This window comes from Lithobates pipiens, unplaced genomic scaffold (assembly GCF_037356315.1).
Source record: "Lithobates pipiens isolate NorthernLeopardFrog02 unplaced genomic scaffold, aLitPip1_a1.2 Scaffold_16, whole genome shotgun sequence".
NCBI classification, from domain to species: domain Eukaryota; kingdom Metazoa; phylum Chordata; class Amphibia; order Anura; family Ranidae; genus Lithobates; species Lithobates pipiens.
In genome coordinates, this window is record NW_027507748.1 from 385,335,185 (window position 1) to 385,362,419 (window position 27,235).

At 46.4% G+C, this 27,235-nt stretch overlaps 1 protein-coding gene across 1 annotated transcript in view; it reads right to left on the reverse strand.

Moving 5' to 3' along the window:
- LOC143983031 (multidrug and toxin extrusion protein 2-like) overlaps positions 1-27,235 on the reverse strand; it is a 292,152-nt gene that overhangs the window by 92,544 nt on the left and 172,373 nt on the right. Inside the window, exon 7 of the mRNA XM_077482258.1 lies at positions 1,442-1,539. Coding sequence (XP_077338384.1) covers positions 1,442-1,539 — 98 coding nt within the window. The remainder of the gene's footprint in view (positions 1-1,441; positions 1,540-27,235) is intronic.

Here is a 27,235-nt window from a genome sequence, read left to right on the forward strand (position 1 = left end):
TCACCTGCCTGTAAGTGTGGGTGCGTGTGACAAGCTTCACCTCGGAACACCGACACAGCGGACACGCTGCACAAGTGATGCTACACGAGTTCCAGTCCTGAAGACATCAGTCGCTGGTGAGAGGACAAATAGCTCAACCTTTATCTATCCATTGCCATTATTACAGAGACACTGTGCACAGACATCTGTACCCCATGAACACTTTATTGCATTGCATGAAAACTGTGCTCAGACACCTTTAGACCTTCATTACTAGGAACTTACTTCTTCATCAAAACCCAAACAGATTACGGTTACATGGTTCATGGCTGTGCAGATGAGCAGGTAATTCTCAGCAGTCCCCTGGGGGTCGTTCTACAATTGTATTATAGCACCTTGCAAACCCAAAGCAACACATGTATATAGAAATGGAGCAGCATGGCTGCCTGTATTTCCTTACTCATCTCTCCACTCCATATCCCATCAGATTCAGGTATATCTACCCCTAGTCTGTATTTGATAATCAGTACATCCCAAACTGAATAGATGTGTAAAATCTTCACTCTATTAGTCCCATAAAAAAACATGTTTTGATGCTCAGAAACAGTGCGTTTTGACTCAGCTGGGTCTTGATCACCATGATCCTGCATCTACACACCTATACAGTCATAGCAAACTTGTTAAGAGGGAAACACGAAGGCTGTAATTTCTGTCCTGTAGGGTCAGGGCCAGCGCTCCCACAAGGCACACTACGCAGCCATGGCTCCCTGACTTCCCCGTTAGCCTGGCCAGGGAACACGATGTGGAGGAGGGGAGGCGGAGGAGCCAGGCATGAGGTCGGTGGAGGAGGAGGGCACAACTGAGGAGGCGGAGGAGGCACAGGGCACAACTGGGGAGGCAGAGGAGGTGGAGACATAGCTGCAGTCTGTTGCATTCGCTCTCTGATCCCATCACCTGCATGGCCCTAGGCAAGACTAATGGGGGTGAGTTTTATGCCACGTATACACGACCGTTTTTTTCGTCAGAATAATCTCTGACGGTTTTTCCTACACACGATCACACCAAAGTCCGATCGTCTAGAACACGGTGACGTACAACGCGTACGATGGGACTAGGAAAAGGAAGTTCAATAGCCAGTAGCCAATAGCTGCCCATGAATCGTTTTTGGTCCATCAGAACAGCATACAGATGATCGATTTTCCCGTTAGGAATTGATTCTGTTGGAAAGATTTAAAACGTGTTCTATTTCTAGGTCCATTCGAATTTTCGAAAAAAAAAAGTCAGATGAGGCATGCACATGAATACAAATATCCGATGAAAAGATTCCGTCTGACTTTTTCTGCCGGAAAGTCACACCGTGTGTACACGGCATTAGTCTTGTCTAGGGAGTAATAGATAAGCACCAGCCCTAGGGTGTTCTCATAATAACAATTAAACTTAAATATAAATGTGAAATACTTACTCCAGTCCCATCTTGAAGATGTACATGAAAATAGCATTGGCAATAGCATTGACAATATTTCCTGCTACACCAATGAAAACCTGAGGCCACATAATACCCTTGAAAAAGAAAACATACATTTATGTCATTATACATGAAAATAAATGACATTTTATAAATACAGGAGAGACCTTTTATAAAGCCATGAAGTGCTATTTGTAGAATTATAATACTAGCTGCAGAGATTGATTGGCTGTTGCTGTATACCCCCATATATTCCCTAAAAAAAGCTGCTGCACTTTTATTTTATTATAGTAATAAGCTGAAATACATTCATACATTTATTCTATGCATATGTGCAAAATTAACCACCAGAGTGAATACAACAACAGCTGACATCTAGGCTCAGTAATTTTTTTTCAAATATAAATTTTATTCAACTCCAAAACACAAAAGGGGGGAGAGATCCCCATAGTACATATAAGGGTGTATACAGAGACAAAGATATACAGATCATGAATATTATCAAGGATTGTTACTTACAAGACATGGCAAGATTTATACAGTAACATGGCAAAATGGGTTAGGAACTAGGTCTAAGTCTATGATTGGATCCGCTCCTTCCGGCCTCTATACTTATGGATAGCTGAGAGTGGGTCCTCTCTCCCCTCGCTCTTTCACCTTTTCTTGGGGATGAGAAGGGAGAAGTAGGACAGAGAGAAAAGAAGGAAAGAAAGGAAGGGGGTGGGGGAGGGGGTAAGATGAAGGAGGGAGGGGATAAGACATGATGGTGGCCGAGGGTTCTATGTGTTCAAAAGTGCGGGCAGGGTGCTCTGCGATCCCATGAGTCGCCGTCCCTCATCCGAGTAGATGAAGGCGCTCCAAATATCCCCACGCCTTTGCTGCATTAAGCAGGTGGCACAACAGGGACTTTTTGTATGTTTTGGAGGGTATCTTACAGTGGTGTAGCAAGAAAAAGGCCACCTATTTTGGTATCGGGTATTCTGTACATTTTTGAGTGATTCAACTGACCTTTCTCCAGAAGTCCTTCAATCCCGGGCAAGCCCAGAAAATATGGATCAGGATGCCTTCTTCCTCTCCACAGCGCCAGCACTGATTCGAGGTAGAGGGGAAGCATCTATATAGCCTGGAGGGCGTTAGGTACCAATGGGAAAGCAGCTTGAAACTAATTTCTTGTATTTTAGTGCACAAAGAGGTTTTCAGAACGAAAGTAATAATGCGCCATCTTTGTGCTGTTGAGAACGTACAATTTAGGTTCCTTTCCTATCTGGTCAGGCAGGGTAGATGCAACTGATCTTTAGGAGTGTTCAGCAGGGTATATATTTGGGATAGAGTATGGGCCAACGAGTCCATACCCGAGCAGAGGTCTTCAAAGGACATCCGCTGTTGCGCAAAGTCTTGGGGTCTAGGGATGGAATGGAGGAAATGGTGTGATTTTACCACTTTCCAAAAGGGGAGAGAAAGGGCTCCAGTGAGATCGGTCAGTTCTAATATGGTTGACCATTTCCCATTGATTACAAATTTAGCTGCGTGGTCATAGTTAGAGTCCCTGAGAGTGGCGTATTCCGTGGAGTGAAGATCCAGCTCAAAGTCTGGGTGACCGAGTATTGGGAGCAGTGGGGAATGTTGGGATGTCAGGGATGCTTGGTTGGTGATTAGGCAGCTGTGTCTCAGTGTAGTACCTATTAGCAGATGTGACTTTAGTTTTGAAGGTAGAGCACTGTAGCACCAAAGTTTGCCTTTCAGTGGTATATGGGATTGGGACTGTTTAAATTGTATCCAGCGTTTGGATGCCCCATTATGTCTCCAATCAATTATGTGCCCTAGGTGGGAGGCTAGGTAGTATTGTCTAATGTCAGGTAACGCTAGCCCGTCGCAGTGTTTAGGGAGTGTCATTTGTGACCAGTTAAGTCTTGGTTTTTTATGGGCCCAGACGAAGCGGGTGAACAGGGCCTGCACCTGTTTGAAGTAGGAGGGTGGGATCTGTATCGGGAGGGTTTGGAAGAGGTAGATACATTTGAGTAATATGCTCATTTTAATGAGGATACATCTACCTAACCAAGAATTATAGCCACTATGCCACTTTTCTAGTAGGGTACGGGTCTTGGATAGTGGGGGGGGGGGGGGGATTTAGCTTGAACGTCCGTGAGATATCTGAAAGGATGTTAGCACCAAGGTATTTTAAAGTTGTGGTGGTACATTTAAAATTAAAATTTGTTTGCAGGTCAAGTAGGGTGTGAGGGGGAACAGCGACACCAATTGCCTCTGATTTTGAGAAGTTTATCTTTAAGTGTGAAAGTGTCCCGTAGATTTTAAATTTTCGTAGGAGGTTTGGTAAAGAGATCATAGGGTTTGTTGAAAATAACATATCGTCCGCATACGCTGATATCTTGCAATGTGTGTTGCCCATTTGGAGACCTGTTATGTCTGGAGTTAGCCTTATTGTACAAAGAAATGTATAAAAGAGAATATTCCTGCGCCTAATCAAAGAGTAATCTAATTGTTGCACCGCTGCACACACTGAAATGGGGTACTTGAACCCCAATTTGAGAAGACAAAAGGTAAAAAGGTAGTGGTGCGCGGTACTATGGTGAAGAATCTAGTTAAAAGAGGTTTAATATATTCAATAGGTACTCAAAAGATTAGAAGATAAATGTAATATCGTCTCCACTACAGGTAATAAATGGGACGTAGAAGAAGAAAAGACAATATATGTATATAAAAAATATAAAAAATATATATATATGTATATATAGTGAGGGACCCTCACTCCTATGCGTAGTAGTATTTTGAGTGGTAGACAAATGGATAAGAAAAACAATTAATGATAAATAAGACTGGTGGTCCCAATGTGATTTTTTAGGTAGCAGAGTTGCATAAAGTGGCAGTGCTGAATATAAAGAAAGTCCGTGAAAATAACTACTACTGTATTTGTTTCAGTGACTAAAGTACTATACATAAAATAGTGGACGAAATAAAAAATATATAAGGTGAATCACCATGCGATTTGTTAAAAATGACGAAAAACGCATACAAAGTGCTAGTGCTGAACAATAAATAAATCTGAAAAGAAGATCTGCTAAGTCAAAGTATATGTGTAACAGTGTACAAAAGTAATCATTAGCTAGATAAGGCAAAAGATGTAAGTAATGCTTGCCTTGTGACTAAAGAAATCGCATATGGTGTTAAAGCCAAGGGAGGGTTAAGCAAAGTGACTCTGTGCGGGTGTCTTTATACCATAGACTTAAATATCGGTGCAGTGCACTAAATTGAATCATACAATCAAAGAAAATAAATCAAATTGTTGAATCAAAACAAAAACGCATAAACGATCCAAGTGTTGGTGAGAGGGAAACAACCCTCTGGGAATAATCCAAAACAGAAGGAAAAAGGTGCACAGTGTTTGAAGCTATAAAAAATATAAAAAACAACAATGGAACAGTAATCCTAGTTGAAATTGTCCATTCAGCTGGTGCAACAACAAGTGGCGATTAGCCCAAAATCGCATGTAACAAGACAGTCGCCTGCAGTGCTGGTGCTTAAAATATATGTGCACTATAAGGTAGAGATTTAAACAGTGATAATGGTGATGGTGGATCTCTCCCACGTGGTCCTGTGTAATCAGAATATGGGTGTCCCCTTACCTTACAGCTGTAAGGTAACAGCATATGGTATATGTATCCTCAGGGTTCCTGGTGGTCCTTATCCCTCGAGGTCCTATTCACTTGTCCCCGGGTCCTGGCGTCTCCTGCCTACTGTGCCGTATTGGGCTCTGTAGGTGGTCCCTCAGCGGTACTTCAGCGTGGGGGGGGGAATTGGTGGTATACCTCGGCGGTTTTATGCAAGGGGTTAAACAGATAAGGAGGAAGGGAGCCCCATAGTATAGTATTTTTCAACAGTATTGAAATTTATTTATAAAAACAGCTTTGGTACTCACAAACAGACAGAGTTTTTGTATGGTGTATAAACGAGCCTCGAGCTCGATTGCGTCACTTCCGGTAGCGTCCCGGAGCATCCTGGGACGCTACCGGAAGTGACGCAATCGAGCTCGAGGCTCGTTTATACACCATACAAAAACTCTGTCTGTTTGTGAGTACCAAAGCTGTTTTTATAAATAAATTTCAATACTGTTGAAAAATACTATACTATGGGGCTCCCTTCCTCCTTATCTGTTTAACCCCTTGCATAAAACCGCCGAGGTATACCACCAATTCCCCCCCCCCCCACGCTGAAGTACCGCTGAGGGACCACCTACAGAGCCCAATACAGCACAGTAGGCAGGAGACGCCAGGACCCGGGGACACGTGAATAGGACCTCGAGGGATAAGGACCACCAGGAACCCTGAGGATACATATACCATATGCTGTTACCTTACAGCTGTAAGGTAAGGGGACACCCATATTCTGATTACACAGGACCACGTGGGAGAGATCCACCATCACCATTATCACTGTTTAAATCTCTACCTTATAGTGCACATATATTTTAAGCACCAGCACTGCAGGCGACTGTCTTGTTACATGCGATTTTGGGCTAATCGCCACTTGTTGTTGCACCAGCTGAATGGACAATTTCAACTAGGATTACTGTTCCATTGTTGTTTTTTATATTTTTTATAGCTTCAAACACTGTGCACCTTTTTCCTTCTGTTTTGGATTATTCCTAGAGGGTTGTTTCCCTCTCACCAACACTTGGATCGTTTATGCGTTTTTGTTTTGATTCAACAATTTGATTTATTTTCTTTGATTGTATGATTCAATTTAGTGCACTGCACCGATATTTAAGTCTATGGTATAAAGACACCCGCACAGAGTCACTTTGCTTAACCCTCCCTTGGCTTTAACACCATATGCGATTTCTTTAGTCACAAGGCAAGCATTACTTACATCTTTTGCCTTATCCAGCTAATGATTACTTTTGTACACTGTTACACATATACTTTGACTTAGCAGATCTTCTTTTCAGATTTATTTATTGTTCAGCACTAGCACTTTGTATGCATTTTTCGTCATTTTTAACAAATCGCATGGTGATTCACCTTATATATTTTTTATTTCGTCCACTATTTTATGTATAGTACTTTAGTCACTGAAACAAATACAGTAGTAGTTATTTTCACGGACTTTCTTTATATTCAGCACTGCCACTTTATGCAACTCTGCTACCTAAAAAATCACATTGGGACCACCAGTCTTATTTATCATTAATTGTTTTTCTTATCCATTTGTCTACCACTCAAAATACTACTACGCATAGGAGTGAGGGTCCCTCACTATATATACATATATATATATTTTTTATATTTTTTATATACATATATTGTCTTTTCTTCTTCTACGTCCCATTTATTACCTGTAGTGGAGACGATATTACATTTATCTTCTAATCTTTTGAGTACCTATTGAATATATTAAACCTGTTTTAACTAGATTCTTCACCATAGTACCGCGCACCACTACCTTTTTACCTTTTGTCTTCTACAAAGAAATGGTTCTAAGGATAATGCGAAGAGGAGTGGGGACTAGTGATGGACCAACTTCCGACGGAACGTTTCGCGAACGCGGACCGCGGACGTGGCCGATAGTTCGCGAACTGTAACGTTTGCGGCGGGCCCCATTGACTTCAATGGGAGGCGAACTTTGCAAACCTACAGGTCAAATTTGCAGCCACAAAATAATTACTAGCTGTGCAAACATAGTCACACCACATGGCCAATGACATAACACATGTATGAGGTGAATCTGGGATCGACAACTACAAGCATTCTTTTTTTATATGCGAAATTGTGACAATTCAGGACTGTGGAGCGCATGAAGGCAATGGAGGAGAGGGAAGGTCAGGGTAGGCAAAGAAGAGGGTGCAGGAGATAATCACCAGCAGCGTGACATACAGCAATGACACCTGCACCGTGATAGAGTGATCTGACACCAGCACCGTGATAGAGAGCACTGACATCAGCAGCGTGACATAAAGCACTGACACCAGCACCGTGATATACAGCACTGACACCAGCACCGTGATATACAGCACTGACATCAGCAGCGTGACATACAGCAATGACACCTGCACCGTGATAGAGTGATCTGACACCAGCACCGTGATAGAGAGCACTGACATCAGCAGCCTGACATAAAGCACTGACACCAGCACCGTGATATACAGCACTGACACCAGCACCGTGATATACATAACTGACATCAGCAGCGTGACATACAGCAATGACACCTGCACCGTGATAGAGTGATCTGACACCAGCACCGTGATAGAGAGCACAGACATCAGCAGCGTGACATAAAGCACTGACACCAGCACCGTCATATACAGCACTGACACCAGCACCGTGATAGAGAGCACTGACACCTGCACCGTAAGCAGCCCCAGGAGGAAGTCAGCATAGCACAGGGATGGTGGGAGCCCCTCATAATATACACAGCAGAGGTACAGCCCCAGGAGGAAGTCAGCACAGCACAGGGATGGTGGGAGCCCCTCATAATAAGCAGCCCCAGGAGGATGTCAGCATAGCACAGGGATGCTGGGAGCCCCTCATAATAAGCAGCCCCAGGAGGAAGTCAGCACAGCACAGGGATGGTGGGAGCCCCTTATAATGAGCATAGCACAGGGATGGTGGGAGCCCCTCATAATGAGTATAGCACAGGGATGGTGGGAGCCCCTCATAATGAGCATAGCACAGGGATGGTGGGAGCCCCTCATAATATGCACAGCAGTGGTACAGCCCCAGGAGGAAGTCAGCACAGCACAGGGATGGTGGGAGCCCCTCATAATAAGCAGCCCCAGTAGAAATATGACACCGCTCAACCTCTTCAAACAGGAGGGTACGGGCACATAGTACGGTGTGCTTTTTTTGGACAAGGAAGTGAGCCAAATGAAGAAAGGAGGTCTGTGTGCTCGATTAAAAAAATCGTTTCTAGACATATATATGGTCTACTGGTCACATGTGTTGAATTCCTCCGAGATCCATGCCTCATTCATTTTTAGAAATGTGAGGTCGTTAACACTGTCGTGAGCTAGGCGAGTACGCTTATCGGTCACGACCCCCCCTGCTGCGCTGAACGTCCTTTCGGACAGGACACTGGACGAGGGGCAAGCCAACAGTTCGATTGCAAATTGGGCAAGCTCTGGCCAGAGGTCAAGCCTGCCCACCCAGTAGTCCAGGGGTCCATCACTCCTCAGAGCGTCCACATCGGCCGTTAACCCGATGTAGTCGGACACCTGACGGTCTAGGCGTTCCCTGATGCTGGATCCGGATGACAACTGTCGATGGGTCGGATGAAAGAATGACCTCATATCAGAAGTCACCAACACATCTTCAAACCGGCTTCTTCTTGCAGGCGCTGTTGGATTGGTACCCGCAACTCCTTCTCTGGGAGTGGGAATTGCTCCTCTGGCAGCGCACGCAAAAGCAGAATGCAGCATTTCTTGAAGCAAGGCCTGGAAGTGCTCCATTCTGACAGCCCTCTGTGACGGCGGTAACATTTCCGCCATTTTGTGTTTGTACCGGGGGTCTAAGTACGTTGCCACCCAGTACTGGTCCTTGACCCTTATGCTTTTTATACGGGGGTCCCTATTAAAACACTGGAGTATGAAGGTCCCCATTTGCACTAAACTGGAAGCGGTGTGGTGGCCTGGCCCTGCTCATCATCCAGGATAATGTCATCCTCTTCATTCTCCTCTCCCCATCCACGCACAACAACAGGGATCCCAGAAAGGTTTAAAGCACGCTCTTCTTGCTCCTCCTCATCCGCCCCGGCACCATCCTCCTCTGACTCCTCTTCAGACTCCTGTTGTTCACTTGTCTCAGATAGAGTAGCCCCCCCTGGGAATTCATCCAGCATTGCGACTTCCTCATCTTACCGCTCCTGCTCCTCCACAGCTTGACCAATGACACGACGCAATGCACGCTCCATAAAGAAGGCATAAGGTACCATGTCACTGATGGCGCCATGGCTGCGACTGACCAGTTGGGTGATCTCCTCAAATGGCCGCAGAAGTCTGCATGCGTCGCGCATGAGCAGCCACTGGCGCGGTGAAAAAAAACCCAGCTCCCCAGAACCTGTTCTGCCGCAGAGTTCATACAGGTAGACGTTAACTGCACGTTTCTGCTGGAGCAGCCTATCAAGCATATAGAAGGTTGAGTTCCATCGCGTCGGGCAATCGCAAATAAGACGTCTGACCGGCAGATTGTGTCGCCGCTGAATGTCAGCAAGGCGAGCCATGGCCGTGTAAGATCTTCTGAAATGGGCCGAGATTTTCCTTGCCTGCCGCAAGATGTCCTGGACCCCAGGGTATTTGACAAGGAATCGCTGCACGACCAAGTTTAAGATGTGTGCCATGCATGGCACGTGCGTAATTTTGCCCTGTTTCAATGCGCTAAGCAGATTGGCACCGTTGTCACACACCACTTTACCAACTGTCAAATTGAGCGGTGTTAGCCACTGATCTGCCTGTGAACGCAAAGCTGAAAGGAGTGCCGGGCCAGTGTGGCTCTTGGCTTCCAGGCACAACAGACGCAGCATGACATGGCAACGTCTCACCTGGCATGTCGAATAGGTTCTGGGGAGCTTGGGCGGCGCAGCGGAAGAGACGCTAGCAGCGGAAAAGGAGGAGTCAGCCGAGGAGGAGAGGGAGGAGTAGGAGGAGGAGGAGGAGAAGAAGAGCCAGGCCTGCATGCAATCCGTGGCGGTAAAACCAAATCTACACGGGTGCCACGGGTTACATGCTTGACGGCCGTCAGAAGGTTCACCCAGTGGGCAGTAAAAGTGATATACCTTCCCTGCCCGTGTTGTCTAGACCACGTGTCTGTGGTCAGATGTATCTTGGCACCGACACTGTGTGCCAGAGATACATTCACTTGCCGCTGAACATGGCCTTATAGCTCTGATGCCCTTCTCTGAGAAATACTTCCTTCCTGGGACCTTCCATTGTGGTGTTCCAATGGCCACAAATTTTCGAAAGGCCTCCGAGTCCACCAGTTTATATGGCAGTAGTTGGCGGGCTATGAGTTCTGACAAGCCAGCCGTCAACCGTTGGGCAAGAGGGTTATCCGGCGTCATCTTTTTTTTTACGCTCGAACATAAGGCCCACGGAAGCCTGCCTTTTTGCAGAAAAACGTGAGCTTGGCGTGATGGAAGGTGGAGTGGAGGACAATTGTGAGGAGAGAGGAGAAGGAGAAGTAGAAGACGAGGCTGGACGGTGAGAGCCTGGAGTGTGGCTTTGTGTGTTCCGTTGCTCCCACTGGGCTCGGTGATGGCTGCTCATGTGCCTTCTTAAGGCGGTCGTCCCTAGGTGAGTGTTGGGCTTACCGCGACAAATGCGTTGACTGCAAAGATTGCAGATGGCAACACTATTGTCAGCAGCGGACACGTTAAAAAAAGCCCACACTGCGGAGCCATGTGTCGGCGTCCTGGGAGCGCCAGATGTGACCGTACATGGTAGATGCCTCACTCCTGATACATTAGCAATCTGCTTTGTCCCTCCTGTGCAATGTAAGTTATTCCTGCTTCTCCTCCCTATCTGCTGGTCCATATCTCCCTCTGAACTCCCCTCCTCTTCCTCTCTTGTGGGCACCCACGTGACATCACTAGACACGTCATCATCAATGTCACCTTCCCCACCGCTATAAGTAGAGATCTCGGAGTAGGCAGCAACACCGGGGACCAACCTCCTCCTTGGGCTGATCTGGGTACTGTCGTCAGACTGCTGAGTGGCGGTTCTTGCTACCTCCTCTTCCTGATCCAATGCCAAGAGTGGCTGTGCATCAGAAATGTCTTGATATGGATCGGAAAATAATTCCTGTGACTCAAGCGGAAGGTATGTGGTGGTGGTGGTGTTGTTGGTGGTAGTGTCTTTGGGGGTGCACATAGCAGAGAGTGAAGAAGAGGGTGCAGATCGAGAGGATGAGGAGGGTGCAGAAGAGTAAGGCTGAGTGAGCCACTCAACCAAGTCTGGTGCGTCCTTTAAAGTAATTGAACGCACCTTCTGCAATTTTCCACTTTGGCTCAAGCCTGTTGCTCCTGCCCTACCCCTACCACTCCTGCCTCTTCCTCTGCCTGTCATTTTTTAAATGACCCTGTGACAAAACTCTCAGTCCCTATACTGATAAAGGACTGCTGCAGAATAGGGCAGCAGTCAGCAGTAGTGCACCTCAACCTTATATATTGTGGACCTATACCAGTCCTTAAGGAATAGCAGACTGTACCTGACTCAACCCTATGTACTGTAGTACCCTATACCTTACCAGTCCTTATAAGGACCTTTGTGGAACTAGTAGGTTGTGAATGATTAGCAGACTGTACCTCAGTCCCTATACTCATAAAGGACTGCTGCAGTATAGGGCAGCAGTCAGCAGTAGTGCACCTCGACCCTATATATTGTGGACCTATACCAGTCCTTAAGGAATAGCAGACTGTACCTCACTCAACCCTATGTACTGTAGTACCCTATACCTTACCAATCCTTATAAGGACCTTTGTGGAACTAGTAGGTTGTGAATGATTAGCAGACTGTACCTCAGTCCCTATACTCATAAAGGACTGCTGCAGTATAGGGCAGCAGTCAGCAGTAGTGAACCTCAACCCTACATATTGTGGACCTATACCAGTCCTTAAGGAATAGCAGACTGTACCTCACTCAACCCTATGTACTGTAGTACCCTATACCTTACCAGTCCTTATAAGGACCTTTGTGGAACTAGTAGGTTGTGAATGATTAGCAGACTGTACCTCAGTCCCTATACTGATAAAGGACTGCTGCAGTATAGGGCAGCAGTCAGCAGTAGTGCACCTCAACCCTATATATTGTGGACCTATACCAGTCCTTAAGGAAAAGCAGACTGTACCTCACTCAACCCTATGTACTGTAGTACCCTATACCTTACCAGTCCTTATAAGGACCTTTGTGGAACTAGTAGTTTGTGAATGATTATCAGACTGTACATCAGTCCCTATACTGATAAAGGACTGCTGCAGTATAGGGCAGCAGTCAGCAGTAGTGCACCTCAACCCTATATATTGTGGACCTATACCAGTCCTTAAGGAATAGCAGACTGTACCTCACTCAACCCTATGTACTGTATTGCCCTATACCTTACCAGTCCTTATAAGGACCTTTGTGGAACTAGTAGGTTGTGAATGATTAGCAGACTGTACCTCAGTCCCTATACTCATAAAGGACTACTGCAGCAGAAGGGCAGCAGTCAAGTATAATATTCTTTCTATATTTGGAAGAAAGAATATTATACATGTACAAGCCTATTACCATACCAGTCCTGAAAAGAACCTTTGTGGATCTAATAGTAACAGCTACTGATTAAACTGACTGTCCCTCACTGCCACACAAAACTTCCTGCCTGTCCCTATTTAAACTGACAAAACACAGGCTGCTGGAACAATAGCTTGAATAGCACTCAAACTATATCCTGTACTACTTTACCATACCAGTCCTGAAAAGGACTTTTGTGAACCTAATAGTAACAGCTAATGATTAAACTGACTGTCCCTGCTGCACACAGCGTCCTGTCCCTCTCTCTACACTGACGAAAGACAGGCTGCTGTAACAATCACTAGCACAGCAGTGCCTCAAACCTATATCCTGAACTACACCTAACACCTATACCATGATACCAGTCCTTAAAAGAACTTTTGTGGACCTAATAGCTAGCGATTTGGTCACTGCAGTCTCTCCCTGCTCCACACAGCAACCTCTCCCTATAGTGACATACGAAAGAATGTAAAATGGCCGCCGGATCGGGTCTATTTATAAGTTGGGGGAATGTCCAAGTGTCCATGTGCTGTAATGTCTCAAATGGCTGTCCTGTACCGCATGATGGATGTGTCATCATAGGTCAAAGTTCTTTTACACAGTAAACACGGAAGTCCGCCGGGCGAACGGCGGCAATAGTCCGCCGATCGGGCGGACCGCGAACAGCCGAAATTCACCACGAAACGACCGCCGGGCGAACCGTTCGGCCATCCCTAGTGGGGACAGGGAGCATCCCTGCCATGTTCCATTTCCGATGGAGAAGGGAGTCGAGAGTACTCCATTTGCTTTTACCTGGGCTGAGGGGTTTGAGTATATACTGCCTATCCATTTCATCATTCTGGCTCCTAGTCCAATGTGTCCGATAACCGAGAACATAAAGTTCCAGTTCACCTGATCAAAGGCTTTCTCAGCATCGGTGTTCACAAATATACTAGAGATTTTGGAGGCCTTTGCAGTATGGAGGAGATAGAGCACCTTTATGTTGTTATCCCTAGCTTCTCTGGTAGGAATGAATCCAACCTGGTCGAGGTGTATTAGGGACTGGAGGTGTTGTGATAGTCTTGTAGCTAGTATCCTTGAAAACAGCTTTAAGTCTTCATTTAAAAGTGAGATGGGTCTGTAGCTCCCACATTGGCCTGGGTCTTTCCCTTCCTTGTGTATCAGGGAGATGTGGGCCCCCAAGGTGTCATGGGGTAAGTTACCATCAGACCCTAATGCATTGAAAAATGTCACCAAATGCGGGCCTAGATTTGGGAGAAAGGAATTATAGTATTGGGTGGTGTAACCCTCCGGGCCTTGGGCTTTGCCTAATTTCATGGAACCCACTGCTGCTTGTACTTCCTCTAAAGTGATTGGCACATCCAGTAGTTCTTGAGTCTCCGTGGGGAGTGATGGGAGTTGGGAGTCTGTGATATACCTGTATATGTCTTACTGTCTGGAGTTGTGGTTCGGTAAGTTGTAGAGATTAGAGTAGAAGTCGCCAAATCCCTTTGAAATTTGTGTCGGAATTGTGGCCTTCAGGCCTTTGGGGCAGGTTATCTGGGAGATGTAGGATGCTGATTTTTTTTCTTTAACCAATCTGGCTAAGTTTTTTCCCGCATTTCTCCCCTGACTCATAAGATAGTTTGAGACAGAACTGGAGTGCCCCTTTGGCTTTGTATTGAAGTAAGTCTGTTATTTGTGAGCGTAGAGTCCTCAGCTCTATCTCCAGAGACAGCGAAGGGGAGTGTTTGTGTTTTGCTTCAACCGAGGCCTGCGTGCTTTACGGAGGACATACTTGTGGGCTTCCCATAGAACCCCTGGTTTGTACTCCTGTGTGTTATTCTCTTGGAAATAGTGGACCAGCTCTTTGGTCACGTCCACCAGTAAAATAGGGCTCTGGGCGAAGGCCTTTCAGAAAGGGTATATGTGAGGGAGATGGGCGCATGGTCAGACCATGCTATGTGGCCTATGGAGGTAGAACTCACTAGGTGTAGTTAGTCGTGGGGTATCATGAATAGGTCAATCCTAGAGTATACCTTGTGTGGGGCAGAGTAGAAGGTGTAGTCCCTCTCGCCGGAGTGTTGTAGGCGCCATATGTCTATTAGCTGGGCACTATTGAGGGTTTGTGATATACGTTTCCTATATGATGGGGGGATTGAGGAGCTGCCCATGGAGGTGTCTGAGGAGGGGATCAATGGGACATTAAAGTCTCCCCCCCAGAATGAGCTGGCCCACTTTGAATTTCATCAACTTGTGTAAGGTGTGTCTGATGAATTGATCTTGGTGCTCATTAGGGGCGTATAGTGATGTCAATGTGAATTGAATCTCACCTATTAGACCTTTTGCAAAAAGGAAACGCCCCTCGGGGTCGGCCAAAACCTCCTGGCATCTCCACGGTAGCCTACTTGAAATCAATATGGATACCCCTCTAGTCTTGGATGTGGGGTTAGTAGAGTGGTATACTTGGGGGAGGGGCCTAGATTGAAGCATAGGAAGTCTATCTCTCTTGAAGTGTATCTCTTGAATGAAGGCTACATTGGTCTGTGATTTCTTAAGGTCATGAAGCAGTATATGTCTCGTTTCAGGTGTATTCAACCCTTTGGCACTGAGAGAGGTCACTTTGATAGAGTCCACCATCATTTCTTAAAGAAAGAGAAGAAAAGTAGGGAGAAAATCTGGGGAGGGTTTGGGGAATAGAAGAAGTGAAGAGTGGAGGGGGGGAGAAGAGGTAGCTGAGGGCGAAGGGAAATTGGCTAAAAGTGCAAGTTAAAAAATTTGTGATGTATACTGACCCGTAAACATGGGTGTACACACTGGTCTATTGGGGGACTGAGTGGGCAGTAACCGGCAGATGAGGGCCCGGGTCCCCCACTCACTTCGGCAATACTAAAACGTGTATATGTATGTCAGGACGTTAGTGAGATACCTGATGGTCAGGTGGGGTGCAGCAAACTAAGTGAACAAATAAAACCTTTATATAAGCAACAAAGAACCAGGCGCCTTCAGATGGGTATCACTCCAAGGGCACGGAACAGTGATTATTATGCCCATCAACTCTGAAAGATGAAAACCAAAAAAAAACATAAACCCAAAAAACAAACAAAACGAACTAAAGCAATTCCCATACCCGCATTTCTCCCCTCTCCGCCCCAGTAGGAAGACAGGGTCTGGAGGAGATAGTGCCGGGGCTCACCACGGGGGAGGCAAGGGCCCCCAAACGATGTTTCCGTGCTATGGTGCATGAAGGTGGGGGTAGCAGACCAGTTGTTATCCAGATCAGATAAATGTATACAAGACACTTGGTAGCATTGAATTAGAATGTTCTCTGAGCCCATCCATCCCCTCCCCACTTCCCAGTGAGCATGACTGTCTATATAGTACTCAGCATCCATTATGTTCCTGGGGGCATCCAGGGGGGAAGGTGGTGTACAAAATCCAGAAAGGGCCTGCTTCAGCCTTCCGTGAGGGCTCCTTCCTGCCCGACCCACCACCCCCATCTGAGGCCCCTCCAGCCATCCCGCCATGATAGGTTAAATGGTCCTCAGTTCTGGTGGATATAATGGATGGCAAGGGTGGTCCCCAATGGCTATCCCCCAGCTCCCCCTCCCGGCGTATAGAGCCGCGGGGGACCTTGAGGTCTGCCGGAGAACAGCAGCGCCCAAAACTTGAGGAGGGGGTCCGACCTGACAGTCATGCGGGTGGTGGTCCGAGCACCCGATTAGGGGAGCATGGGGGGATGTCAGGCCCCCTGAGTGCCAGAGGGGGGTGGGAAGGCCGGGAGTTGTCCGAGTGTCCCCAGTGAGAGTTTTTGTAGTTCATGTCACTTCCCACTGCCGGTGAGGGAATGTCGGATCAGCAATGTCTCATTCCCCAGCAGAACATCAGGGGCAGACAGGAAGAGGAGGCACACGGGCAACCAGGGAAACCGTCTAACAAAAGTCAGAGCTGTGGGTTCTATGAGACCGTAGGGGTTACTCACGATTCTGGAGACTCCTCTTGGGATGAGGTGTATGGTCGCCACTCACCTCTTTGGGGCCTCTGCGGTCGTGGTGCATTGGTGCTCTGCCCTCCAGGGTGGCCCTGGTATCGTGGAAGATATCCAAGACAGTTGGGGAGATCAATTGGGTCCGCCTCAAGGAAGGCTAAGAGGGCAGGCAGAGACTCCGGCGACCACAGCTGGAAGGATCTTTGGCCTCTGTGGAAGGTGACTGAAAGAGGAAACCCCCATATGTAAGTAGCATTTCGCCTCCTGGCTAGATCCAAAAGTGGCTTCAGAAGTGCACAACGGAGCAGTGTCGCCCGGGACAAATCAGGCAGAAGCTTTACCCTCATGCCATCAAATTCCAGGTCGCCTGACTCCCAGGCTTGGCGGGCGATGGCCTCTTTGTGTATGTAATAGTGGAGCTGGCAGATCACATCCCTGGGTCTGGATGGATCAGGTGAGCAAGGACCCAGGGCTCTCTGAACTCGGTCTGCTTCGAAACTAAGTCTTAGTCCATCAAGTTCATGCAAAGAGTTCTGGCAATCAGTGCTGAAGAATTTAGTGGTCAAACAAGGGAGAAAGGCAGGCAAGCAAAGCAGCAGCAGAAGACAAAAGTGCAGATTATAGCAGCAGGAGCAAATTATTCAATAGTCCTATGACGGCCAAAAGAAGATTAAATCTTGAGAGTATGGCATATTTGGTGGAAAGGAGTATTCAGGGGCAAAAGAGGATTTGTAAGGGGTTTGTACTGGGAGGGGGGATTAGTGCTGGGAGGGGGGATTTGGGGAGGAGCATTTGTGTTAGAATCGGTCTGGATTTGTGTTAAGAAGGAGGTTGGGGGATTTGTAGTGGAGGGGGGTTGAGTTAGAAAGGGGAAGAGAATTTGTGCTGATTGGAAGAACTAGACAAGGGATTTGTGCTAGGAGGTGGGATTGGGGGAGGGGGTATTTGTTCTGGGAGGAAGGATTGGAGGGAAGGAGGATTTGTGCTTGTGGAGATTTGGAGGGCAGCAATATTTGTACTAGAAGGGGAATTAGGGAGCAATAGGATTTGTGCTTGCAGGGGAATGATATTTTTGTTGGGAGCAAGAATATCAGGGGGAGCTGAGGACAATTGGGCAGAAGATTTGTGCAGGGAAGGGGAATTGTTGTGCGCTAGAATGGGGAATTGAGGAAAGATTTATGCTGGGAGGGAAGAGTTTTCATGCAAGGAGGGAGGATTGCAGGGGGTTGCACTCTTCTTACCCAACCCTGACTCCTGAACTCTTTTTGTTTTGTGCATTTTTTAGTCCTTAGCCCTGGTCTGTATGTATTATGTACTCCTAAACCTGCCATTGACTGTGGCACTTTGTGCGTTATGTACTCCTGATCCTAGAACTTTTTCTATATAACACCTAGATCCTTGCACTTTGTGCATTAAGCACCCCTGAGGTCTGCATTATGCATCCACTTCTTGTTAAGTGATTTAACAGTACTGACTGGCATAATCAAGGCTTTGGATATCTTTGCAAGTCTTGCAGGAAGGCTTTGCAGGTCTTTTGACTGTTCTTTTCCACCTCCTCATGGCTCAGTGTCTAGCCTGCTTAGTGCATCCATGTGAGAGCTAACAAACTCATTGACTGTTTATACACAGACACTAATTGTGATTTACAAAGCCACAAATGTCAGAAATTAATCTCTCATTGCCATTTTAACCTATGTGTGCCACCTTCTGCGTCTGTACCAAGGCCAAACATACCAGGGTATGTAAACCTTTTATCAGGGCCATTTGGGTGATTTCTGTTATCATTATGATTTACAAAGTATCCAAAAAACTATGTGATAATAAATGGCTTCATGTGATTGCTATTCTTAAAGAGGAGGGCCGGTTATACGAAAAAAAAAAAAAAAAAGTCAGCAGCTGCAAACACTGCAGCTGCTGACTTAATCAACACACTCACCTGTCCAGGGCGCCCGCGATGTCGGCCGCCCGAGGCCGACCCGTCCCTCGGCTCTCGGGTCCCGGCGCCGCCATTCCTTGTAAGGGAAACAGGCAGTGGAGTCTTACGGCTTCACTGCCCGTTTCCTACTGCGCATGCGCGAGTCCCGCAGCTACTGCGCATGCGCGAGTCCCGCAGCGCTTTCTGAATGGGACGCGCTGTGTTCTGGAAAACACAGTTCCCAGAACACAGCGCGACCCATTACCCAGAAGACGCCGCGACGAAGACAGAAGACAGAAGATCTCCGCGGAGGAGGAAGAGGAAGATTAGGAGAAAGTGCCTAGCAACAGGCATTTCTGGTAAGTAAAAAAAAAAAAATTTTTTCATTTTTTTTTTTTATATTTTTTTGTAATTTTAAATATTTTTTTTGTTTTCAGGGTGGCCCTCCACTTTAACTGCTTCAGTAATAGGCCCTTCCTGCCCAGGCCAATTTTCAGCTTTCAGTGCTGTCATACTTTGAATGACAATTGCGCCGTCATGCTACACTGTACCCAAACACATTTTTGATCATTTTGTTCCCAAAAATAGAACTTTCTTTTGGTGGTATTTGATCACAGCTGAGGTTTTTATTTTTTGCGCAAAAAATAAAAAAAAAGAGAAAATTAAAAAAAAAATGTTTTCTTTGTTTCTGTTATAACATTTTGTAAATAAGTACGTTTTCTCCTTCACTGATGGGCATTTATGAGGCTGCACTGACAGACACTGCTAAGGCGGCACTGATGAGGTGGCACTGAAGAGGTGGAACTGATGATGGGCACTGATAAGGCAAAACTTATGGGCACTGATAGGTGGCACCGGGAGGTAGCACTGATGGCACTCATAGATGACACTGATGGGCACTGAAAGTCTGCACTGATGATTACTTATGGGTGGCGCTGATAGGGGGCACTGGTGGGAACTGATGGGCACTGATAGGTGGCACTGATGGACACTGGTGGGTGGCACTGCTGGGCATCACTGACAGGAAGACATCTGGCAGGCATTCACAGTGGGCACTGACTGGCACCATTTGTGAGCACTGATTGGCATCTTTTAGGGCACTGACTGGCATCCCTGGTGACCATGGGGCATACCTGCTCATCCATGTGTGGCTGTTATCCCTGGTGGTCCTGGCAGAATCCCTGGTGGTCCAATCAGCGAACACTCCCCCTGTCAGGAGAGCCGCCGATCGGCTCTCCTCAGACTGGAGGAGGAAAAGCCGATAAATGGCTGTTCCTGTTAACACTGTGATCAGCCGTGATTGGACACGGCTGATTACATGGTAAAGAGCCACTGTCAGAGGCTCTTTACTGAGATCGGTGTAGCAGTGTGTCAGACTGACACGCCGTACCACTGATCTCCACATTGCACGCCCCCACGGGCGCGTGCCAGCAGTTATCCTGCTGAATGTCATATGACGCACATGTCATATGACGTCAGGATAACTGAACCACTCACTGCCTGGCCATCATTTTGCTATAGGCCATGCGGGAAGTGGTTAAATAAAAGAGTTTTATTGGCATGAACAGTCATATTTTCAATATTAATGTGAAAGTTTCACAATTTCTGCCATGATATGCAAACTTTTGAGAACGACTGTATACTATGACTCTGTACTTGCCAAAAATATGCTGCAGAAATCTCCCTCCACTAAGTCTGACTGCATCCATTTTAACTGTGGGCAGCTGAAGCTGCTGCCTGTTCACTTCCTGGATTTACACAGACATCACACACAGAGGCACACCTCCAGCTCTGAAGCTTTTATCGGCCCTCTTATAACTTCCCTTCCCTTCCTGGCAAACTCTCATGAGAATGAGAGAGAGAGCTGTGCATGATCTCATAAACCTAAGCTTTTTACTAGACAAGAAAGAGGAAGTGGGCTGTATAAGGTATTTACTGGCAGAAAAAAAAATGATTTACAATCCAAAGTTAAAACAACAAGAGCAGAAAATTTACCAGATGGAAATATTAAAAAATGGCCGAAGGTCCACTTTAACAAACCAGTTTCTTCTCTAGTCTAAGCTGTATGTTCCACCAAGTTTTTGCATACTGATTTTGAATGGGAATTACTAATTACAGTAATTTTTGTGCTGGTGCACTAGGAGTGTTTTGAGGACAAAAGCTGCAGTATCTGTATCCCTTTAGATGTGGTTACCATTATGAAGTATCTCACCAATTTTTATTTTTTTTATAGAGGATGCCTAACACCTGACTTGTATCTTATTGCAGAGTTCTCCACACAAACAGGAAATTAAATTTCTGGGTGCGTTGTATACGCCAACTGCGTACAGAACGCCTCCAGGAGCCACATTGCATTGACTCTATGGAAAATTGCATTGACTTTATAGAAAAATACATTACTCGTTATATTTTTTATAACATGAAAGTGAAGGTTCCCTTTAAAATATGCTTGGGCAAAATGTCAGCTCTGCTTATTTTCAGTGTGAACACATGTGTAATGGCAGTGTTTTTTTTTTTTTTTTAATGATTGTACTGAGGTTGTTATGTGTCTGTGAGACTCTTGCTTCTGGCACAGAACTGAATCCAGGTTTAGGTCACACCCACTTTTTCACCACTACGCAGTGTATGCCGCATTGCTACTCTCCTTGTGATGTTAAAAGGTTTCTCAGTCTTTTTGCAATCCAAGCAACACCCCTAGAACTGAGAAAGATTATCATTACCACTCCACCTACTCCAATTACTCTAGGGTGTGTAAGTCTCTTTGTTTGCAAAGCCCTTTCTTTTTGTTTACTATGGAGTTGGGCTCTACATCAATATCTGTGCTCTTATTGACTGAGTGAAAATCGTAGTGGTGGGTTTATACCTCCCTCCTACGGCTTCTATAAAATTGCTTTATTCCCTGGTGGCTCATTTAGCTATCTATTCTACAGACAACATAATATTTATGGATGACATTAATAAGGTCCCTGATCCTGAGATGGACAGGATGTCTTTTGTGGAAGCTGTCATCTATCATTCTATACGGAAGCTTCCCACTTTACTGATGTCTGGAGTGGGGAAACCCTACCCTCAAGGCACACACGTCATTTGGCAACTTATAGGACCTTCTCTTGTATAGACCTGGTGGGGGATTCTGTCCTTCCCAGGGTCTGAGACGTCTCTATACTGCCTTGTGGCATATCTGATCATGCTCTGATTAGGTTCAGCTTGCCACTCCCATGGCATCTACCGATGGGGTGTGGTGACTTTCTTGCTTTTGTCTTTCCAATCCGAGGGTTGATATTCTATACTGACAAGACCTAACTGGGCCCAAAATGCTGGCTCTGCACCCCCCGCAACCACCTGGGATGCCTTTAAGGCTTTCACAAGGGGTAGCTTCCAGACCACTATATGGAAGGTTAGGAAGGACTTGAGGACTGACCTAGCTAGAGCCGAGTTTATGGCTGACTACTTCAGAATCCATTTATATGCAGACACAAGCGCCATCTGTATACTTTTCTATTCAGGCTACTCACATCTGATACTAAAATTCATCTTCTACACCAGTCTCAGAGGATTTTTTAGCAGGGGAAAAGACAGGACAGCTCTTTGGTTGGCTAACAATCATTCCTCTTCTGTGTCTATCTCTTGTATACTCTCTCCCTACAGAGACGTGGATATAATTTCATCACTTGGATGCGCATTTTATACTAATCACCATCTGCTGGGATTCATACTAATGTAGCACCCTCTGGTGTAGAGTGCTAGATAGTGTACATAGGTTTTTGATAGAGTAGATAAATGGTTAGGCTTGGCTGGCAGCCAAGCCTGGAATTAATCTGGGTCAGGGTAAGTGACCCAGGGAGGCTTGATGACTCGTTGGGCAGCAGCTCTGGTACCTTCCCCTACTTGCTGGAACCTTGGAGAAGTTTCCAGAAGAATGGATCGGGCGCTGGAGGGATCCTCTCAAAACACAGGAGGAGTCCTTTCCAGAGCCTCGGGAGCAAGAGTGAGGACAGCAGGAGCTAGCTAGCATGTCCAGGAGATCTCCAGTGAGAAGACAGTTGGGTAGCTGGTGAGTTTGGCAGTCTGGGAGGACTATGGGAAGTAGCCTGGAGGGCTAGTGAGAGAGGCAGCTGCAGCCAGTGCCTGAAAAGGTGGTGCTGGGATCATTAGCCACAGGAATGTAGCTGGACACTGGACTTTTTCTCTACGCACCAAAGAGGTGTGCCTGTAAAGGGCTTTTGCTTAATCTCACTGAGTGCCTTGCCAGATTTACTAAACAATGTTCCAGCTGGGTTTGAGTTTTTTCTGCAAGCAAGTGATGTGCTGGAAGAAGGGGAGTGTATACATATAGTGTATATACCGTGTTTCCCCGAAAGTAAGACAGTGTCTTACTTTCTTTTTATCCCCAAAAGCCCCACTATGTCTTACTTTCGGGGTATGTCTTATATTGGAAAAAAATTGTCGAATTTTTTGTTTTAACCATAAAATTAACATTTATTAACAACCTGAACAGTATTGTATTCACCACAAAACAGTTTTATAAAAGGAAGTGCCAAGAATGTCTTGTTACAACATTGCATAACATGTAAAACAATGAAAAATGGTAAGAACGAACAGTGGAATACTGGAAGATAAAACAGATTTATGTGTGATACAGTACCACCTGCTGTATTTAATCCAGTGTGACACCTGCTGATACCCACTGGGTTACATACAGCAGATGATACCCCAGTATGCCAGTGTGTATGTTTTACTGATGTATGATTAATACTGTGTGCATTACCGTATTTTAAGCAGGAGGCGGCAGTGATAAGTGCAGGGGACGGCGCGGTGACGTATGGAGAGGGGGGCGGCTCAGGCGTGGGCAGGAGGTGGCGCTCATTAAGATCAGAGGGAAATGGCAGACGCGGCGACGTATGGAGAGGGGGACGGTGCGGACGTGGACAGGAGGCGGCGCGCAGCTAGATGAGAGGGAGGCGGCAATACCCCCGTGTTTCCCCGAAAGTAAGACATATGTCTTACTTTCGGGGTACGGCTTATATTAGCCGACCCCTCTGAAACTCCTGATACGTCTTACAATCGGGGGTGTCTTACTATCGGGGAAACACGGTAGTTAGAGTGTCCCTAAAGAGACTTGATTCCAGTCAAATGGGAATCCCATAATACCCCTATCCCCATCCATGTTTATTAACCCCTAATAAAAAATAAAAAAAGTTGCTGGACTGTTTTCCTGTCTCAAGCGAGCCTATGGAATTTCGGTGTGCCTGGCTGTGCAGTGTGGGGGATTCCCTTTGTCCAGGTATTTTTGCCCTTGGGCAGTTGATTCAGGGAGGGGCAATTGCGTAGAGGTGCTGGAGAAGAAAATATCCTTATTTGCTGATAATTCTCTAAAGGGGTTGTAAACCTACATGTTTTTCACCTTAATGCAGTGACCGGCCCCCCAGCCCCCCATTTTACTTACCTGAGCCCTGGAACTTGACCCATGGGGATGCGCCGTCTCTTTGCCCGGGGTTCTCGGCTCATGATTGGATAGCTTGATAGCAGCGGGAGCCAATGGCTACACAATCCTGCATTCGGCGGCTATGGAGTCAAATGCTGGACTCGGGAGTACGCCCACAAGGTAATCCCCCAGGAGAGCGCTTCTCCCAGGGGGGTTTACCTGATATGGGGAGGGCCTGCGAGAGCTGCCGGGGGACCCCAGAAGAGCAGGTTCGAGGCCACTCTGTGCAAAGTGAGCTAGACAGTGGCTCCACCGGGATCCCCGCAGTGTCTCCTCAGTGGAGACAGAAGATGGATGGATGCGCTGTGCTGGATCAGATCAGCCATCGCTGGACCCCGGAGAGATGATCATCCGTCGCTGGATAATAAGAGTGGATTACCACCACTGGAATCTTTTTTTTATTTAATAAAGGAATTTTTCAAAAGTGCGTTTGTCTTATTTAACTATTTTTTACATTTTCTTTGTGAAATGGTAGGGGTACTTTTGTACCCCTTACCATTTCAAACAGAGGGGCTTAAAGGGGGCTTACAGATTCTTATAAGCCCCCCGCCCGCAGACCCCCACAACCACCGGCCAGGGTTGTGGGGATGAGGCCCTTGTCCCCATCAACATGGGGACATGGTGCTTTGAGGGGTCACAGACCCCCAAAGCATTCTCCCAATGTTGAGGACATGTGGCCTGGTGTTATGGTTATGCAATGGTTATGCAATTCATCTGCTTACCTGTCTCCATGTGTTCATTTCTAGAGACAAGCCGAGCCTCACCTGACTGCTTTTATAATCCATCCTCTGGCATGGCTCCACCCTAGCTCCTATCAGACTACTCTATATTAACCTGTGCACTGCTAGCCAAACCTGCTGATCAACCTTTGTGTGTTAGCTTCCTCTTACCTGCCGTGTGCTCTTCTACTGTTTTCCGTTACCGACTATCCTTGTTTGCCTGTGATCCTGACCTTTTGGCGTGTCTCCGACTATTCTTGTCTGCTTGTGGCCCCGACCTTGGCTTTGTCCCTCACCATCCCTATCCTCCTGTTGCCTACTGTGGATGTGACTTGGGGGACCCTGGGGGTCGCGACCTGGAGCCAGTTGCAGCCAAGTCCATCCTCACCACTAGAGGCTCTGGTGAACACCTGCTGGCTCTTAGACTCCACGCCCTAGGGAATCTTACCCTCTAACCCCGGTGGGGTCCATCTTGGTGTTCTGGCGGCCCTGCCTTCCTATCACCTTGATCCCTGTCCGGAGCAGTCAGCCGTACGGTCCACAACCTTGCGGTGCACTCCTAAGCCCTACGGTGTGCATCTGTCACCTGGGCTCTAGGTGACCTGACACCTGGTACGTTTCAGGAAGGGGGCGCTCTTTCATCCCCCCCTCTTTTCCTGCGGCCTGCCAGGTTGCGTGCTCGGATAAAGGGTCTGGTATGGATTTTTAGGGGGACCCCACGTCAATTTTTTTTTAAATTTGACGTGGGGTTCCCCTTAATATCCATACCAGACCTGAAGGGCCTGGTAATTGAATTTGGGGGAACCCCACGCTTTTTTTTTTTATCAATGACTTTCAATGAGTGTTCTCTGTATTACGGGAGCCGACAATTCATTATAGCCGCGAGTGATTTTAAATTACTTTTTTTTCTGCGGAAATTACACTTTGTGCAGGGACAGTTCTAAGCACAGGAAACATGCACCCCTTCACAGGCATACTATAGACACCCCCCAGGTACGAAATTTAAAGGAATATTACACTTTTATTGTTTCACTTTAATCATTATTAAAATCAGTGCTCCTGAAAAAACGTCAGTTTTTAAAACTTTTTTTTTGCATTGATACATGTCCCCTAGGGCAGGAGCCAGGTCCCCAAACACTTTTTAGGACAGTAACTTGCATATTAGCCTTTAAAATTAGCACTTTAGATTTTGAATGTTCGAGTCCCATATACTTTAATAGGGTTCTAAAGTTCACACGAAGTTTAGGTCTGTTCGCAGGTTCTGGTGCGAACCGAACGGGGGGGTGTTCAGTTCATCCTTAGTAAGGAGTTGGTGGCTTTCTAACAAGCTGTTTTGATCTCAGTTTACTTCCCTTTCTTAAACACTTTCCCCAGAAATGTGCCTCCTAGAAGTTTCCCTCCTACTCTGGTTGGTAGAATCAATCTCATAAAAATGTTGCTTTTACCCAAATTCATCTACTCTTTTAGGAACACTCTGACCCTCTTTTTGAAATACTTTTATATTAAAGTGGGTAGTATTATTGTCTCCTTTCTTTGGGCAGGGAAGACCCCCTGTCTGGCCTTGTCGACATTGCAACTGCCTCTCGCTCAGGGTGGGTTATCCCTATGAATTGTTCTAGCGCATTATTGGGCAGCTGTGCTAGTGACAGACCACAGGTGGTTCTTTCAGCATAAGGACACTTCTGTGTCCCAGGAGAGGTCCAGACCAGTGCAGTACAATGTCATCATATGACTAGTGTGGTCAGGGATACTAACTGGTAGTGTTGGACCAACGGTTCGGCTCAAGCATGAAATCGGGCTGAATATTGGCTGTTCATCCGTTCGACAAACACCTGAATTGTCGGCTGTTTGTTCACCCACCGAGCGCCCCACCATGTACTGCGTGCTGCAGAGTGCATTGGAAGCCCTGATTGGCTGAAGCAATGCAGGATTTGCCCAATCAGGGCACAGAACACTGTCAGAGCCATGATTGGAAAAAGTAATGATGACTGTACCCAATCATGGCTCATTAGTGATAGACCCACTCCCCTCTATAAAAGGATCCTTCCCACAGAAACCATTTGCAGTGTGATATTGAAGTGGAGATAGATAGAACAAGGCTCTGTTCATTGCTGCTAGCAAGTTAGTGTGCTATTGTGATTCTATTGTGAGTGTAGAATGTCAGTTTAGTGCACGTGTACTGCAGTATATTGATGTGCATTAGTGCACGTTTACTGCAGTATATCGAGGTGCATTAATGCAAGTTTAGTGAAGTACATTGATGTGCGTTAGTACAAGTGTACTGTATTATATTGAGGTACGTTTATTGCAGTATATTGAACTGCGTTAGTGCACGTGTAGTGCGGTATATTAAGGCTAGTTTGTGCACGTTTACTGCAGTATACTGAAAAGGGGATAAGTGTATCAATGCACCATGTGGTGTGGTGGATA